Raw genomic sequence first — 15,595 nt, 5'->3', positions numbered from 1 at the left:
TGTCTGAGGGGTGATGGGAGGAAGAGGAGACATCGACCGAGCGATCTTAGTACTGGCCGAACAGACGACCGTGGTGCTGAAGGTCAGATCGCATGTCTGCGTCGCCACCTTCCTGGTAGTCCATGGAGAGCCGAGGACAGTACTGTATTTGCCGCTGGGAGCAGCGTGGGCTTCCTACTAGCAAATAGCTTGCGAGCAGCCGAGGTGGACACTTTCTCTTTGACCCGAATTTCTTGGATACAGCGTTCTTCCTTGTAGATGGGACAGTCACGGGAGGAGGCTGCATGGTCACCCTGACAGTTCACACAATGAGGAGACGGAGGTGGACGGTCACCCTCATCGTCATCCCTGCCATGAGTGACACATTTAGCCACATTGGAACAAGACTGGCGAGTGTGATTAAAATGCTGACACTGGTAGCAGCGCGTAGGTGTCGGGACATAGGGGCCAACAGAAATAACCTTGTAGCCCGCTTTGATACGTGACAGCAGCTGAACACTATCAAAGGTCAAGGAAAGTGTCTGGGTCGGTACAAGGTCATTGTTGACCTTTTTCATGACCCTATGGACAGCCGTCACGCCCTGCTCAGCGAGGAAAGACTTAGTCTCCTCGTCAGTCAATCCGTCAAGTGATCGAGTATATACCACACCACGAGACGAATTCAAAGTGCGGTGAGCCTCCACCCGAACAGGGAACATGTACAGGAGTGTGGCCCGAAGCAATTTTTTGTGCCGGAAAGGCGCTCTCAGTTTCTAGTAACAAGGCACCATTATGCAACCTGGTACACGACTTGACAGATCAAGCTATGGCATCTACGCCCTTCTGGATAACGAAAGGTTTGACAGAGGAAAAATCCTTGCCATCCTCAGATCGAGAAACTACGAGGAACTGTGGGGCAGGCGGTAGTACTTTTGTTACTGGTGGCTGGTCAAGTTTCCGTTTATGGGCAGAAGGTGCGAGAGAAGAAGAAGTGAAATCCATTGCGGAGGAATCCCCCATGATTGCCAGCATCTCCGATGGCGCCCGCCTTAGGTGAATGTTTACACCTCAGGTCACACCTCCTGAGAAACAGACAGAGGGACCAATCGGCGTGGTCAGAAGGTATCAGCTCAGGCAATCACCCCTCCCTGGGCCTGGCCTTTACCAGGGGGTACGTGCGTGCCTTACTTGTCTACCCAGGGCAGGGAATTACGGGTTACCCCGTCACCGGCTACTTGTGTGAACACGTGGGTCGGCCTTCAGGCGCGCACAGGGAGGAAGGAAGAAGAGGAAAAAGAAGAGAGAGGGAGAGAGAGGGCAGACTGTCTCAAACGCAGAGGCGGAGACCAGAGAAGCCAAGGAGAGGAAGCCAAGGCAAGGAGAGGAAGCCAAGGCAAGGAGAGGAAGCCAAGGCAAGGAGAGGAAGCCAAGGCAAGGAGAGGAAGCCAAGGCAAGGAGAGGAAGCCAAGGCAAGGAGAGGAAGCCAAGGCAAGGAGAGGAAGCCAAGGCAAGGAGAGGAAGCCAAGGCAAGGAGAGGAAGCCAAGGCAAGGAGAGGAAGCCAAGGCAAGGAGAGGAAGCCAAGGCAAGGAGAGGAAGCCAAGGCAAGGAGAGGAAGCCAAGGCAAGGAGAGGAAGCCAAGGCAAGGAGAGGAAGCCAAGGCAAGGAGAGGAAGCCAAGGCAAGGAGAGGAAGCCAAGGCAAGGAGAGGAAGCCAAGGCAAGGAGAGGAAGCCAAGGCAAGGAGAGGAAGCCAAGGCAAGGAGAGGAAGCCAAGGCAAGGAGAGGAAGCCAAGGCAAGGAGAGGAAGCCAAGGCAAGGAGAGGAAGCCAAGGCAAGGAGAGGAAGCCAAGGCAAGGAGAGGAAGCCAAGGCAAGGAGAGGAAGCCAAGGCAAGGAGAGGAAGCCAAGGCAAGGAGAGGAAGCCAAGGCAAGGAGAGGAAGCCAAGGCAAGGAGAGGAAGCCAAGGCAAGGAGAGGAAGCCAAGGCAAGGAGAGGAAGCCAAGGCAAGGAGAGGAAGCCAAGGCAAGGAGAGGAAGCCAAGGCAAGGAGAGGAAGCCAAGGCAAGGAGAGGAAGCCAAGGCAAGGAGAGGAAGCCAAGGCAAGGAGAGGAAGCCAAGGCAAGGAGAGGAAGCCAAGGCAAGGAGAGGAAGCCAAGGCAAGGAGAGGAAGCCAAGGCAAGGAGAGGAAGCCAAGGCAAGGAGAGGAAGCCAAGGCAAGGAGAGGAAGCCAAGGCAAGGAGAGGAAGCCAAGGCAAGGAGAGGAAGCCAAGGCAAGGAGAGGAAGCCAAGGCAAGGAGAGGAAGCCAAGGCAAGGAGAGGAAGCCAAGGCAAGGAGAGGAAGCCAAGGCAAGGAGAGGAAGCCAAGGCAAGGAGAGGAAGCCAAGGCAAGGAGAGGAAGCCAAGGCAAGGAGAGGAAGCCAAGGCAAGGAGAGGAAGCCAAGGCAAGGAGAGGAAGCCAAGGCAAGGAGAGGAAGCCAAGGCAAGGAGAGGAAGCCAAGGCAAGGAGAGGAAGCCAAGGCAAGGAGAGGAAGCCAAGGCAAGGAGAGGAAGCCAAGGCAAGGAGAGGAAGCCAAGGCAAGGAGAGGAAGCCAAGGCAAGGAGAGGAAGCCAAGGCAAGGAGAGGAAGCCAAGGCAAGGAGAGGAAGCCAAGGCAAGGAGAGGAAGCCAAGGCAAGGAGAGGAAGCCAAGGCAAGGAGAGGAAGCCAAGGCAAGGAGAGGAAGCCAAGGCAAGGAGAGGAAGCCAAGGCAAGGAGAGGAAGCCAAGGCAAGGAGAGGAAGCCAAGGCAAGGAGAGGAAGCCAAGGCAAGGAGAGGAAGCCAAGGCAAGGAGAGGAAGCCAAGGCAAGGAGAGGAAGCCAAGGCAAGGAGAGGAAGCCAAGGCAAGGAGAGGAAGCCAAGGCAAGGAGAGGAAGCCAAGGCAAGGAGAGGAAGCCAAGGCAAGGAGAGGAAGCCAAGGCAAGGAGAGGAAGCCAAGGCAAGGAGAGGAAGCCAAGGCAAGGAGAGGAAGCCAAGGCAAGGAGAGGAAGCCAAGGCAAGGAGAGGAAGCCAAGGCAAGGAGAGGAAGCCAAGGCAAGGAGAGGAAGCCAAGGCAAGGAGAGGAAGCCAAGGCAAGGAGAGGAAGCCAAGGCAAGGAGAGGAAGCCAAGGCAAGGAGAGGAAGCCAAGGCAAGGAGAGGAAGCCAAGGCAAGGAGAGGAAGCCAAGGCAAGGAGAGGAAGCCAAGGCAAGGAGAGGAAGCCAAGGCAAGGAGAGGAAGCCAAGGCAAGGAGAGGAAGCCAAGGCAAGGAGAGGAAGCCAAGGCAAGGAGAGGAAGCCAAGGCAAGGAGAGGAAGCCAAGGCAAGGAGAGGAAGCCAAGGCAAGGAGAGGAAGCCAAGGCAAGGAGAGGAAGCCAAGGCAAGGAGAGGAAGCCAAGGCAAGGAGAGGAAGCCAAGGCAAGGAGAGGAAGCCAAGGCAAGGAGAGGAAGCCAAGGCAAGGAGAGGAAGCCAAGGCAAGGAGAGGAAGCCAAGGCAAGGAGAGGAAGCCAAGGCAAGGAGAGGAAGCCAAGGAGAGGAAGCCAAGGAGAGGAAGCCAAGGAGAGGAAGCCAAGGAGAGGAAGCCAAGGAGAGGAAGCCAAGGAGAGGAAGCCAAGGAGAGGAAGCCAAGGAGAGGAAGCCAAGGAGAGGAAGCCAAGGAGAGGAAGCCAAGGAGAGGAAGCCAAGGAGAGGAAGCCAAGGAGAGGAAGCCAAGGAGAGGAAGCCAAGGAGAGGAAGCCAAGGAGAGGAAGCCAAGGAGAGGAAGCCAAGGAGAGGAAGCCAAGGAGAGGAAGCCAAGGAGAGGAAGCCAAGGAGAGGAAGCCAAGGAGAGGAAGCCAAGGAGAGGAAGCCAAGGAGAGGAAGCCAAGGAGAGGAAGCCAAGGAGAGGAAGCCAAGGAGAGGAAGCCAAGGAGAGGAAGCCAAGGAGAGGAAGCCAAGGAGAGGAAGCCAAGGAGAGGAAGCCAAGGAGAGGAAGCCAAGGAGAGGAAGCCAAGGAGAGGAAGCCAAGGAGAGGAAGCCAAGGAGAGGAAGCCAAGGAGAGGAAGCCAAGGAGAGGAAGCCAAGGAGAGGAAGCCAAGGAGAGGAAGCCAAGGAGAGGAAGCCAAGGAGAGGAAGCCAAGGAGAGGAAGCCAAGGAGAGGAAGCCAAGGAGAGGAAGCCAAGGAGAGGAAGCCAAGGAGAGGAAGCCAAGGAGAGGAAGCCAAGGAGAGGAAGCCAAGGAGAGGAAGCCAAGGAGAGGAAGCCAAGGAGAGGAAGCCAAGGAGAGGAAGCCAAGGAGAGGAAGCCAAGGAGAGGAAGCCAAGGAGAGGAAGCCAAGGAGAGGAAGCCAAGGAGAGGAAGCCAAGGAGAGGAAGCCAAGGAGAGGAAGCCAAGGAGAGGAAGCCAAGGAGAGGAAGCCAAGGAGAGGAAGGCAAGGGAAAGAGTAAGTGAGACAGTGAGATGGAGAAGAACAAAGAAGGGAACCAACCAAAGGAAGGAGGAAACGAGAAGAAGCGAAAAACCAAAATGACCGCAAATATAGGTCGTGGAACCGCCCGTCTCCGGACGCAGGCGCTAACTACCCCTTGAAGGGGAGGGACTGCTTTTAGTCGCCTCTTTCGACAGGCAGGCATCAGGAATACCTCGGGCCTATTCTAATCCCGGACCCACATGTGGGGGGGGGGTGGGGGGGTGGGTAGATGGTGTGATGTAAGAGCATTCAGTGAAAGCGACGACATCCCCCCCTCCCCCCACCTGAAAAGGTAAAGCCTAACACTGTCTTCATATTTGACTATGTGGCTGTCGAAAAGCAGGATCAAATTCGTAGATATTTCTGCTTTGGTCGTCATATGGGTGTTGACGTATTTTATCTCAGACGTATTCCAGGATCCCAGAACACTTGGTGAGGGATAATGCCAACCTCATTATAGCCTTCAAACAAGACAATCTCAATTTAACATACATTTACCAGGCTCATGTTGGGACTGACATGTCATACAATGAATTTGTAAAGATATGTGCTGATTGTTGGAATCACTCACAATCCGGTTTTCTCGTTGTTGATGAAAGGCGGAAACTGAATGATGGTAGTTATAGCCGGAACTTCCAGCAGTTTCTCCATATATAAATGTACAAAATAGCTGAGTGCGTCAGTAGATACTACACCATGGACAAATTCGCACGCTTGGCGGATGCTCAATCTGAGAGATTAGGTGTGCATATAATGCTCACGTGTATACCGATATGAAATTTAAGAATCTTGAGGCAAGACTCGGTAAGCTTGCAAGGGAATTAATGGACACTCAAACTTCTTGCACTTAACCAAAATTGGCTAGAGAATAGATTTAGCGCAATTGGAGAGAAGATAGAAGCTGAGGTGGTTGTTATTGAAGGAGGAGGTGTAGGGAAGAACAAGAATGACAAAGCATATATAAAACCACGCGATATGAGCAGCTCTGATTAGTATGCTCCGAGATGTCGACAAAGCATAAAGTCATTCAGCCACGCAAAGCAGCTCCAGAGAAATTACGTTAGCTGAGGATGGGGCATATGGGTTGCGAGCAAACATTACGAGAAACTTTTAAACCTGTTACCGAATCTATCAGTAAGATGGCTTAGCGTGATAATGATTCAATCGCAGAATTCACCAACCAGTATTGAGCGGGTAAGACAGAACATTTGGTGTCAGTGGGGAGAGACCGTACATGCTAGGCTCAAACTGTAAGTTTATATGATAGCACGAAACGCATCGGGGATACAGAGTTTAAAAGAACACCTGGCTTAATGAATCTTATCTTCCTAAGGCCCTCAAAAACTTGAAATACTCTACCAATAATCGCAAAGTATATGGTGAAATACTGCAATTGACTGAGCTGTATAAAATTCCTGACAGAAGACTGAGAAACCTGCAAAACTCTAAATACAGAGCCATTATACAACCTTTACTGAATGAGCATCCTAAAAGCATTGGTGAAGGTGTAGACTTTCAGCATAAAGGCGTGAGCAATCAACTCCTGCAGTATATATATTACAATGAGCCGGATGAACTAATAGACTTCGACTGTTGATGGCTTCGGCTGCTGCAGGTAGTACAGCTGATTCGAACGAGGTTCTTTCGATAATCTCTGAGCTTTGAGAGAGAGGTATTATTTAATAAGTATGGAGACGGTAGTTCGAGAATTGCACAAGCCACCACGCGAAACATATCCTCTGAGGCATGTTATGATTAAGCGGCTGGATGACTTGTGGCAGGCCAATCTTGTAGACATAAGTCAATATTCACTTGAGAATAATGGATTCAAATACATTTTAATGGTTATTGATACATACTCTAAATTCGCATGGGCATTACCTGCCAAAACTAAAACCGGTAGAGATGTTGCTGTAGTGTTTGACCGTTTGCTGCAGACAGGATCAAATCGATGCCCAGACAATCTTGAAACCGATCATGGTGGTGAGTTTTACAATGAATATTTCAAGACTGTGATGGAGCGGTACGGGATACACGACTACTCGACGTTTACCCACCTGAAAGCTAGCTTCGTGGACAGTTTGAACAGAATGGTCAAAGCTCAAATGTGAATACCTTTTAATCTTCGCGGTTCTTACAAGTGGCTAGACATCATCCCACAAATAATTGCGCGGTATAATAGAACCAAACATAGTACAATAAAAATGAGACCGACCGATGTTCGCTATAATTCACTCATGGACAAAGTATATTTCCACATTAAATGCTGGACCCACGCAAAAAGAAGTTCAATGTAGGCGACTTAGTACATATTTCAAAATACAAGACAGCGTTCGAGAAATCGTACTTACCAAACTGGTGAGCGGAGATATTCACAGTATCCAAAGTGCACAGAACGAACCCTAGGACATATCTTAAAGGATGGCAAGGGTGAAGAAATGGCTGGATGCTTTTACACAGAAGAATTGCAGAAGAGTTCTGAAGCAGATGTATTTCTCATCGAACGCGTGATAAGACGTCGCGGGAATAGAGCGCTAGTTAAATGGTTAGTATTTCCATCATCAGAAAACAGTTCGATTGACGCTGACGAGTTAGTGTATAACAGGGAGCGTAGACCTCTGTCTCCTCGGTAGTGTACCATACATGATAGGCAGCACACCATAATATGAGGTGGAGGTGGAATTTTTGAAAAATTGCCTTTTGAATTGCACATTCCGGGGTACAACTTCTGTGGGCCTGAGACAAAGCTTCAGAAACGCCTGGCACGCGGTGGTAGCGGTATTAACCTACTAGACGAAGTCTACCTTGAACACGACCTCGCATTCGCTGCAAATAAAGATCTCCCAGCACGCCACGTTGCCGACCGAATATTAGCCGATAGAGCTAAGCAAATAAAGCGAAGAAAAGATCTCCGAATAGGTCAGCGCGTTGATGCATTCGTAGTTGATAAAACTATGCATGGAAAAATTAAGTTCGACATGCAGATGATGAGTTGCAAACAAAATATGAATCCAGCGCGAACAACTGTTGGGGCGAAGAAGAACGAACCAGGCACTTTGAAAAACTGTATTCTCACTTCGATGTGTGCAGCTAAACGTGTGTTGAAGGGGGGGGGGGGGGGCGAAGGGGAAAGCGAAGGAGACGAAGACGACGACTGCAATTAAACCACCTAGAGTCCTACCACTACCAAACACATCAGGTGGAATTATTCCGTTCCTCGTTCCAGACCTTTGCAGCTCTGGCGGCGGTAGGTTCACTTACAGGTGGAGCTGCAGCTGTAGCCAACACGTCAAAAACACACAGAATGCACAGGCGCATCTAGAGGAAGCCAGAAGACATAATCTGGCCACGGAAGCAGCAGCTATCGGTAAGGGTCTCTACTGGAAACCATACAGAAAAGGACTAGGTATCTTCATAAATAAAAAAAAGTTCGTTAGTTATCCTACCTGATCGAACGCTCACGAATAAAGGTATCATTAATATTGTTAAAGAGAAACTTCACATTCCTGGATTCCGTTGCGTCTTTATGCGGGATACATTACCGAAGAGTATGTGGCGGACTAATGAGTGCGGAATTGTAAATTTAGATGTTGCTGGGGGTCCAGGGATCCATTGGGAGGCGTATGTCAAGAAAAGTATAAATACAGTACAATATTTCGATTCATTTGGGGATTTACAACCGCCTGAAGATTCACAACGCTACTTCACCAGCAAAAGTTGTGTTTCCTACAATTTACGGCGATGTCAGGACTAACACATACCTGTGCGGGCATCTCCGCATTATGTTCCTCATCACAGCCATGGCAAATTAGCCTTCGCCTGCATCAGCGAACTTCTGGAATGCGCGCTATATTTAGACAGAACGGTGAGAAGTCGAATGCGCGCTTTCTCCTCTCCTTGTCAGAGCCGGTGTGCGAACATCCACACATATGAAAGAGCCATAACTGAACGCACGCCCATCATTTGAGGTTTAGATGCAATGCCATACACTCTGACTTTAAAAGAGCGAGTATCAGCATTACGTGCAAATTACTTTCCGCCGATTTAAGTGCAGGGGACTGGAGTATTGCCCTGATTCGTCTGGAGGCGTATAACAGCATTCCAAATATCACGAAGAGCATCTGGAAATTGACGGTTGGAAGGAGATTCTACAAATACAACTTGGTGCCTACGATATTGATGATTTAAACGAAGTCTTAAAACAGTAAGGAAAAGGTATTGACTGCGGGCAAACATTAATATCCTTAAATCAAATACGTGCAGAGAGTGCTACGATCGACTTTAGACCGAGATTCAATAGGTCCACTGCTAGGTTTTGCAAATGATCGTGTTTTGTTGTGGGACGCCAGTAAATTTTATGCATCGGATCAAGCTGTAGATGTACTACCAGTCAGCACAATCCACGTTGAGTGCAATATTGCCACAAACTCATACCTCAACGATAAGTTGATTCATCCCTACAGTCGGTACTGGGTACAAAATAGTTCAAGCCCCCACAAACTATATATCTTCGAGTAACAGTTAAAAACATTGGATTACCTAGAACTGCGTATTGTTGACTAGAGTAATCAGCTTCTTACCTTTCGAGGAGAAGAGATCATTGTACGCTTGCACAATTATTGAAAGTATCACAACACATGGTGCAGAGTTGTGGTAACTAACCCTGAAGCAGAAAGATCGCCTGCTGGCTGTCGAGATGGATTTCTGGAGACGAAGTTGTGGATACTCCAGACTTGACCATATTAGAAATGATACGATCAGAGAGGTTATGAATGTCAAAAGCACAATCCTAGACTACATAGAAGGGAAGCGCCTACTGTGGTATGGTCACTTACAGCGTATTCCAGACAAGATGGCAAAAACGGGTATGGTAATGGACTCCACATCAAAGAAGGCGGCGCGGTAGACCTGCGAGATGTAGGAAAGACGACGTCAACGAAGCAATGGGTGCGAGAGGTCTTAATGAAGGAGACTGGATACACCGTGAACGATGGAGATTGGGATACGAGAGGGGGCGGCAGCCGTAGAAACCTTTTTCATGACTGCAGCGCCCACAGACCGTTCGGCTACTCCCCAGCAACGATTCCAATTTTATATAAAAGTTTCGTACTACTACTATCGATCTCATGCTTGGGAAGCTGGAGCGTATGAATGAAATGTGAAACTACTTCCGAACATAAAGCTTTTTGCTTGTAGTAAGCCTGACAAGCATTTGATATTGGTACTTCGTGAATTATATTTTCTCGTGTTATAAAAATGACCATTTGTGCCAAAACTGTCTCGTTTATTTGGTGTTTGTTACAATAGCTACAATATTAGACAGGCCTATTTTGTTTTATCTAGCAGACAGTGACAAAAACACGTAATCAGATTGAGAAATCACACAAGTCTTTGGTACTGTTTGTATTAACGGCTTTTTCAGTATTAGACAAAGAATTTCTTTTTTCATGTAGCAAAACATTTGACGATCTTTAAGTAAGATTCTTTCCCAGAAAGGAAACAAAGTTAGAGAGAAAAAAATGCTACGTTTAAAGACTGAAGAAATGTGTACTGTCTTGCTTGTCTCTTCTACTGGTTTCATGTATCCTATTTTTAATTTTATCTCACAAAAAAAGCGAGTTATTAGCTATAGGCAATAAAGAATGCAAATCTTCTGAAGAGTTCTTGTTCTCCCGGTTACAAAATATCCCATCCAATATTGATTGCGATTTTTTTTTCTGATGCACATAGTCTCAGTTATAGTGGGAAGGATGATAATCTTCACGTGACCGACGTTTACGTTCAGTGATTTTGCTGTTTTCTCTTCGTTTATTGCTCTCACGTCAAGTGAAAACAAAATGGATTTCTGTGGTTGGGAGCTATCAAGTGAATTAAATTAAAATACATTGACATGAGTACGGAAGGCTAAAATATGTTATTAGTTTCAGATTTTATGTTATTTCCACCTTTCTGACAGTCAAGCATCAATAGCCTTACAGAACAATCAAGTTATTTTTGTCGTTTTGCTAAGGAGATTTGGCTTTTATTAATCTTTTCCGCTGAGGCAGTCAATTTATTTGAAACGAACTGTTTAATTCCACACTACTGGCTGGTTTCAACTGTTTGCTGCATTTCAAAAGTGCATGTTTTCACCTTCTAGCACGTATGAAATTATTTTATAATGAAGAACCAAAGATGAAATAATACATTACTGGTACTCCAAGAAAATTTACATTCGAATCTGGACATACGAATGTGCACTTCAAGCCGAATTACGCGTTTTAGTGTGGTTCACGAAATTCCGATGCTCTTTGCGTATCCTCTGATTTCTTTCTTTTATGACAATGTAAGATCTTTTAATGTCTTACACCTACGAACATACGAGCTTCCAGAATCCTAGTAGCTGCGCAAGCGCGGTGACGCCTGTTATCTGGCGCCTGTTATCTGGCGCTGGCTACTGAGACTAACCTATTTCTAACAGGTCGCGGGAAAATATTGCGAATGGTTATTTGAAACGCGTTAGTTTCAAAGTAAATTTTCTTTTATGTAAGATGAACTATGTGCGAGAATTTACGATGAATTCCTTAAATCACAGAGCGTTTGACTCATTTAAAAATCAAGTCTGGTACGAACATTTAGAAAAATTTCGAGCTCAGAAGATCAGTCATGTCCTTGTTAAAAATTTTACTGGCACATTTGTGGGATGTGTCTAAGTGTAACGTGCGCAAAAAAGATCAACATGATACGTGGAAGCTTAGCTTCTCTTGCAGCTTATTAATCTTAGAGACCAAGATTATATGTGAAAACTCTGCTTTTCTTGTAGTAACAATATGTATATTAATTTAAACCATTAACGTTTCCTATCTGTGTGCACGCACTACTTAACGGTGGTATTGCTATCACGTGTCCTATGCTCGAATATTCGATGTCATCGGCTGGCGAGATCACGTGACATGAGCTATGACTGGCTACAAAAGCGCATTGCAAGCTTGATTTCAATGCTTCAGAAAGTGACATGCGGAATTTAAGTTTACACTTCCGTAACACGAAAATATGCAGCATACACGTTTCCAATTTTTTTTTTTTTTTACTGAATGTGGTTTTCTAAAGAGCCGAGAAGTACTACACTGATGTATAAAACCATAACCATTCAAGGGATTGATAAATTTTACAGTTTCGAGGAAAAGTACCCTGTCACTTAACAGGGAAAAAGTGTATTTTCACCCGGGAGAAAGTGTAATTTTAACTGAGAAATCCGGGAATTTTTTCTTGTCCTCTTATACACCCTGTATTTACTACTGTCAGCTTAACGTCCGGGAATTCGGTTATTAATAGAACGTTATTCACAAGAGACAAATCTGTGCTTACGTAATGTGCTGTGTCAAATAATGCACTTTTTATACCAGGGCCGGCCAAACGCTGCACAATGTGCAGACGTGCGGAAGTGCTGCACATGTGCGCACATGTGCGACAGTGGCATCTGTTATTAGACATGTGTCCTAAATGAACGGAGGGGGCTCCACTTCCGTGTTTATGTGGTACAAGCAAGAGCGCAACATTCCCAGTCTCGTTTACCCCTGGTAACCGTAACCTTAACAGAGAAGTACTGAGAAATGGCAAATACTGTGAAAAATTAAATGACGGGAGATCTATGTTCTCAGTCGTTTAAAAATGACTGGGAACTGCAATTCTTTTTTGTAGCCGTTGGTGAAAACTCAGTGTATGCTGTGCCGCCGAATAATAAGCGGCTAGTGTAAGTTTTCAATTGAAAGACACTACAATACATATCACAAAGACGAGTGTAGTGTACTCAACAGTGAAGAACGGCAAGCAAAATTAAATGTGCTTAAGAAAATGGATGAGACACATCAACTCGGTTATCATTTCTCATGACCAGTGATAAACGTGTTTGGATTTATTCCTTTCATAATTAAAAATTATTGTTTACTAACTGTGCATCATTGCCTCATTCTGTTCCATGTTACATTATTGTCAGGAAAGTTGGTCATTAAAGCGATTCTTCCAATGTATACTTACATTTAGGTTTTTTTTTTTTTTAATGCGTGAAGGGCTACGCTCAGCTGAAGTCGATAAAACATAACATTCATCTAATTGTCGGTTATTATGCAGATTTCAGACGTAACTGATGAAAGATATACCAATAATGGTATTGAAATAACAGGTGATCATCGAGAGGTCTGCTGTTATTCTGTTCAGAGGTCAGTGAGACAAATTATGTGGGTGTAACTGAGGGCACCGAGAATTAGTTATAGGAAACTTTGCATTAGTTTAATGTTATCTTAAATCATGAATAAGGTTCTTGGGAGTCTAAGTACTCTCTTTCTTAAATACTAGATCAAAAGCATTACGCGTATTTACGTGCCGTCAGTCAAGTTGCCTTAATAAAAATCCGCGGTTGTTAACTGTATTACTTGTCTTACTGAGTTAAACTGTTAACATAAAAGTAGACGTCTCAATGAGTAGATTGTGACAGTATTTTAAATGTTTAATACGCTAAACACCTTCCCATGGTTGGCCTGCTAGCTGTGGAAAGAGCACTAGAATGCGCCGGTACAGAGTATCCCAGCAAGTGGATAAAGCGACATCTGTGCGTAGAAACATGCACTACATGAACGCTGACTGCTGCGGCGTGCACGCTGTGACCCGAAAGTTGCACATGTGCAGGAGCACCGCACGCGTGCAGAATTTATGGCCGGCCCTGTTTTATACCAATCAGTCCACGCATATCAACTGTCGTAGACAATTTTTTATTAATAACTTAATAACAGAAGATCTTGTACGGTTTCACACTGCAAGAAGCCTCTTCTTTGACATGCACACTTACAGTAGAAATATTTGACGTAACATCTGAAACGCTGAGTTCTCGATAATTTGCAACTTGATGAATTAATTCTTAGCCTATTTCTTTGGAACTGTCATCAGAAACGCCTCTCACCTCTAAAACGTGTCACCTCTTTAGCACACATTGCAACAAACTTCGTTGTTTTTTTATTACAACCTACATTCCTGAAGGAGATGTCAGTGTGGAGTTTCATACAACTGTATTTCTTTAAATGAGTTGCTCGCGACTGGAAAAACAGAAACGTTGGTCAGCTTACGCGTGACATATGCTGTAGAATTTCTTTAGTTTACAACAAATATTTATTCCTTACTTCTCTTTTTGGACACTCCCGTTTCCTCTACGTTTACGCATTGGTTTCAGTTTTACTTGTCACTGCAAATACTTCCTCACTCTGCATGATTACAAATACACCACGAATGAGAATCCTGTGCTGGATGTAGTTGCGCAGGGATGAAGGTACGTTTAACGTTTTTGGAACTAACATTACGTATGACTTGGCCATGGCCTCTACGCTCGGCCACTGTTGACTGGTTCGGGCAGGCTGTCCAGGCAGTCTGTGCTCGATTACTCCGTCATGCAAAACTAGCCCGCCCGAACATCAACTGCTCTTCTACACAGTTTATTGACCGACCGACAAATTTCGTAACAGTCTACACAACGCACGTCCCGACCGACTTCATTTCAGGGCCGCCCTGCTCCTAGAGCTGGTTATGACGTTCTGTTCTACGCGATACCGCTTAGAAGGGAACCTCCCCATCGCACCCCCCTCAGATCTAGTTATAAGTTGGCACAGTGGATAGGCCTTGAAACACTGAACACAGATCACTCGAGAAACAGGAAGAAGTTGTATGGAACTATGAAAAAAAATAAGCAAAATATACAAACTGACTAGTCCATCCGCAAAATAGGCAACATAAATGATAGTGTACGCTCAGGATCGTTGTGTTCCAGTTGTTAGCGTGTGCTGCTGCGGCACAAAAGGTTCTTGGTTCAAGTCTTCCGTTGAAGGAAAATTTTACTTTATTTTCACAAAGTTATGATCTGTCCGTTCGTTCATTGACGTTTCTGTTCACTGCAATAAGTTTAGTGTGCCCCTCCAATGGGAACCGAAAACATTTGATCGCAAGGTCATAGGTCAACCGATTCCTCCACAGGAAAACACGTCTGATATATTCTATACGACACTGGTGACGGCATGTGCGTCACATGACAGGAATATGTTGTCGACCCACCTAACTTTTACACTTGGCGAATGGGTAAAAAGATTCTTCTACCTTGCCCGATTTAGGTTTTCTTGTGGATGTGATAATCACTCCCAAAAAAAGTGATGAAAACATAAGAGTTTGTCACAAACTGCAACAAATGAGTGCAACAGTTTCACAGTCGCTAAGTTTTCCCTGTGCTCTGTCAAAACATATGTTTTTAACGTTTTCAAATTTTTCCGTGTGTAGACAGTCAAATCCTGCATATGTCCAAGCAAATCTGAACATGTCCTGGAATTTTGTAGATCGAAGTTGATTTTGTGTGAGTGCCTGAACTGAAAATAAAAAAATTAACATATTCACTCTAGGCAAGTCTTCAACCAAGGCCCTGTCGTTTCGCAGCTGCTCACGCTAACCACGAGACCACGGCGCTCCTGAGCTCACACTATCCGTGATGCTGCCTATGTTACACATGGACTACTCAGTTTGTATATTATGCCTATTTTTTCCTAGTTCCACACAACTTCTTCCTGTTTTCTCCATTGATCTGTGTTCAGTTTTTCAAGGTCTATCCACTGAGCCAACTTATAACTAAATCTGAGGGGGGTGCGGTGGGGAGGTTCCCTTGTTAGTATTCCACAGGAAAAGAATTGGGATTTGGCTTGGCTGTTCGAACTAACAAAGCCAGAAAAAGCCGTGATAAAGCTGTAGGTAAAGAAATGGCTATTGCAATGGACCAAATGCACCTACGCTTTGTTACTTACGGAGCAGAGACCCGAAGATTTTCGGAATTATTTAAGAATGGATGAAAAATGCTTTTCGGAGCTCCTGAACGTCGTCAAACGATAGCCACATACGATTTCTAGCCACTGGCAGAATTTACGAGGACCTCAGATTCAGCGCAGTTAATCCACAAAATTATTATCTAAAATGATTCTTGAAATCTGCAGGGTGATTCTTAGTTACTTGAGGAAATATTCGTGATAAAGCAGAAGCGAAACGAAAATTATATTCATGTAAACTTTATGAATTTATGTTCGTATGTAGTAATAATATCCCCTGTAATTTCAAGAAACTCCTTTCAGATTCGGACGACTGCAAATGGCGGCGGCGCAT

The 15,595-nt window shown here is 45.6% G+C and overlaps 1 protein-coding gene across 1 annotated transcript in view; it reads left to right on the top strand.

Moving 5' to 3' along the window:
• LOC124612590 (eukaryotic translation initiation factor 3 subunit A-like) overlaps nt 1-15,595 on the top strand; it is a 187,094-nt gene that overhangs the window by 24,200 nt on the left and 147,299 nt on the right. Inside the window, exon 2 of the mRNA XM_047140875.1 lies at nt 1,381-4,381. Within this exon, the coding sequence (XP_046996831.1) occupies nt 1,381-4,381 (3,001 nt within the window). The remainder of the gene's footprint in view (nt 1-1,380; nt 4,382-15,595) is intronic.

The sequence above is a fragment of the Schistocerca americana genome, chromosome 4 (genome assembly GCF_021461395.2).
Source record: "Schistocerca americana isolate TAMUIC-IGC-003095 chromosome 4, iqSchAmer2.1, whole genome shotgun sequence".
Classification (NCBI taxonomy): domain Eukaryota; kingdom Metazoa; phylum Arthropoda; class Insecta; order Orthoptera; family Acrididae; genus Schistocerca; species Schistocerca americana.
Note: the sequence above shows the minus strand (reverse complement) of the source record. Positions and strands in the feature narration are given on the sequence as shown.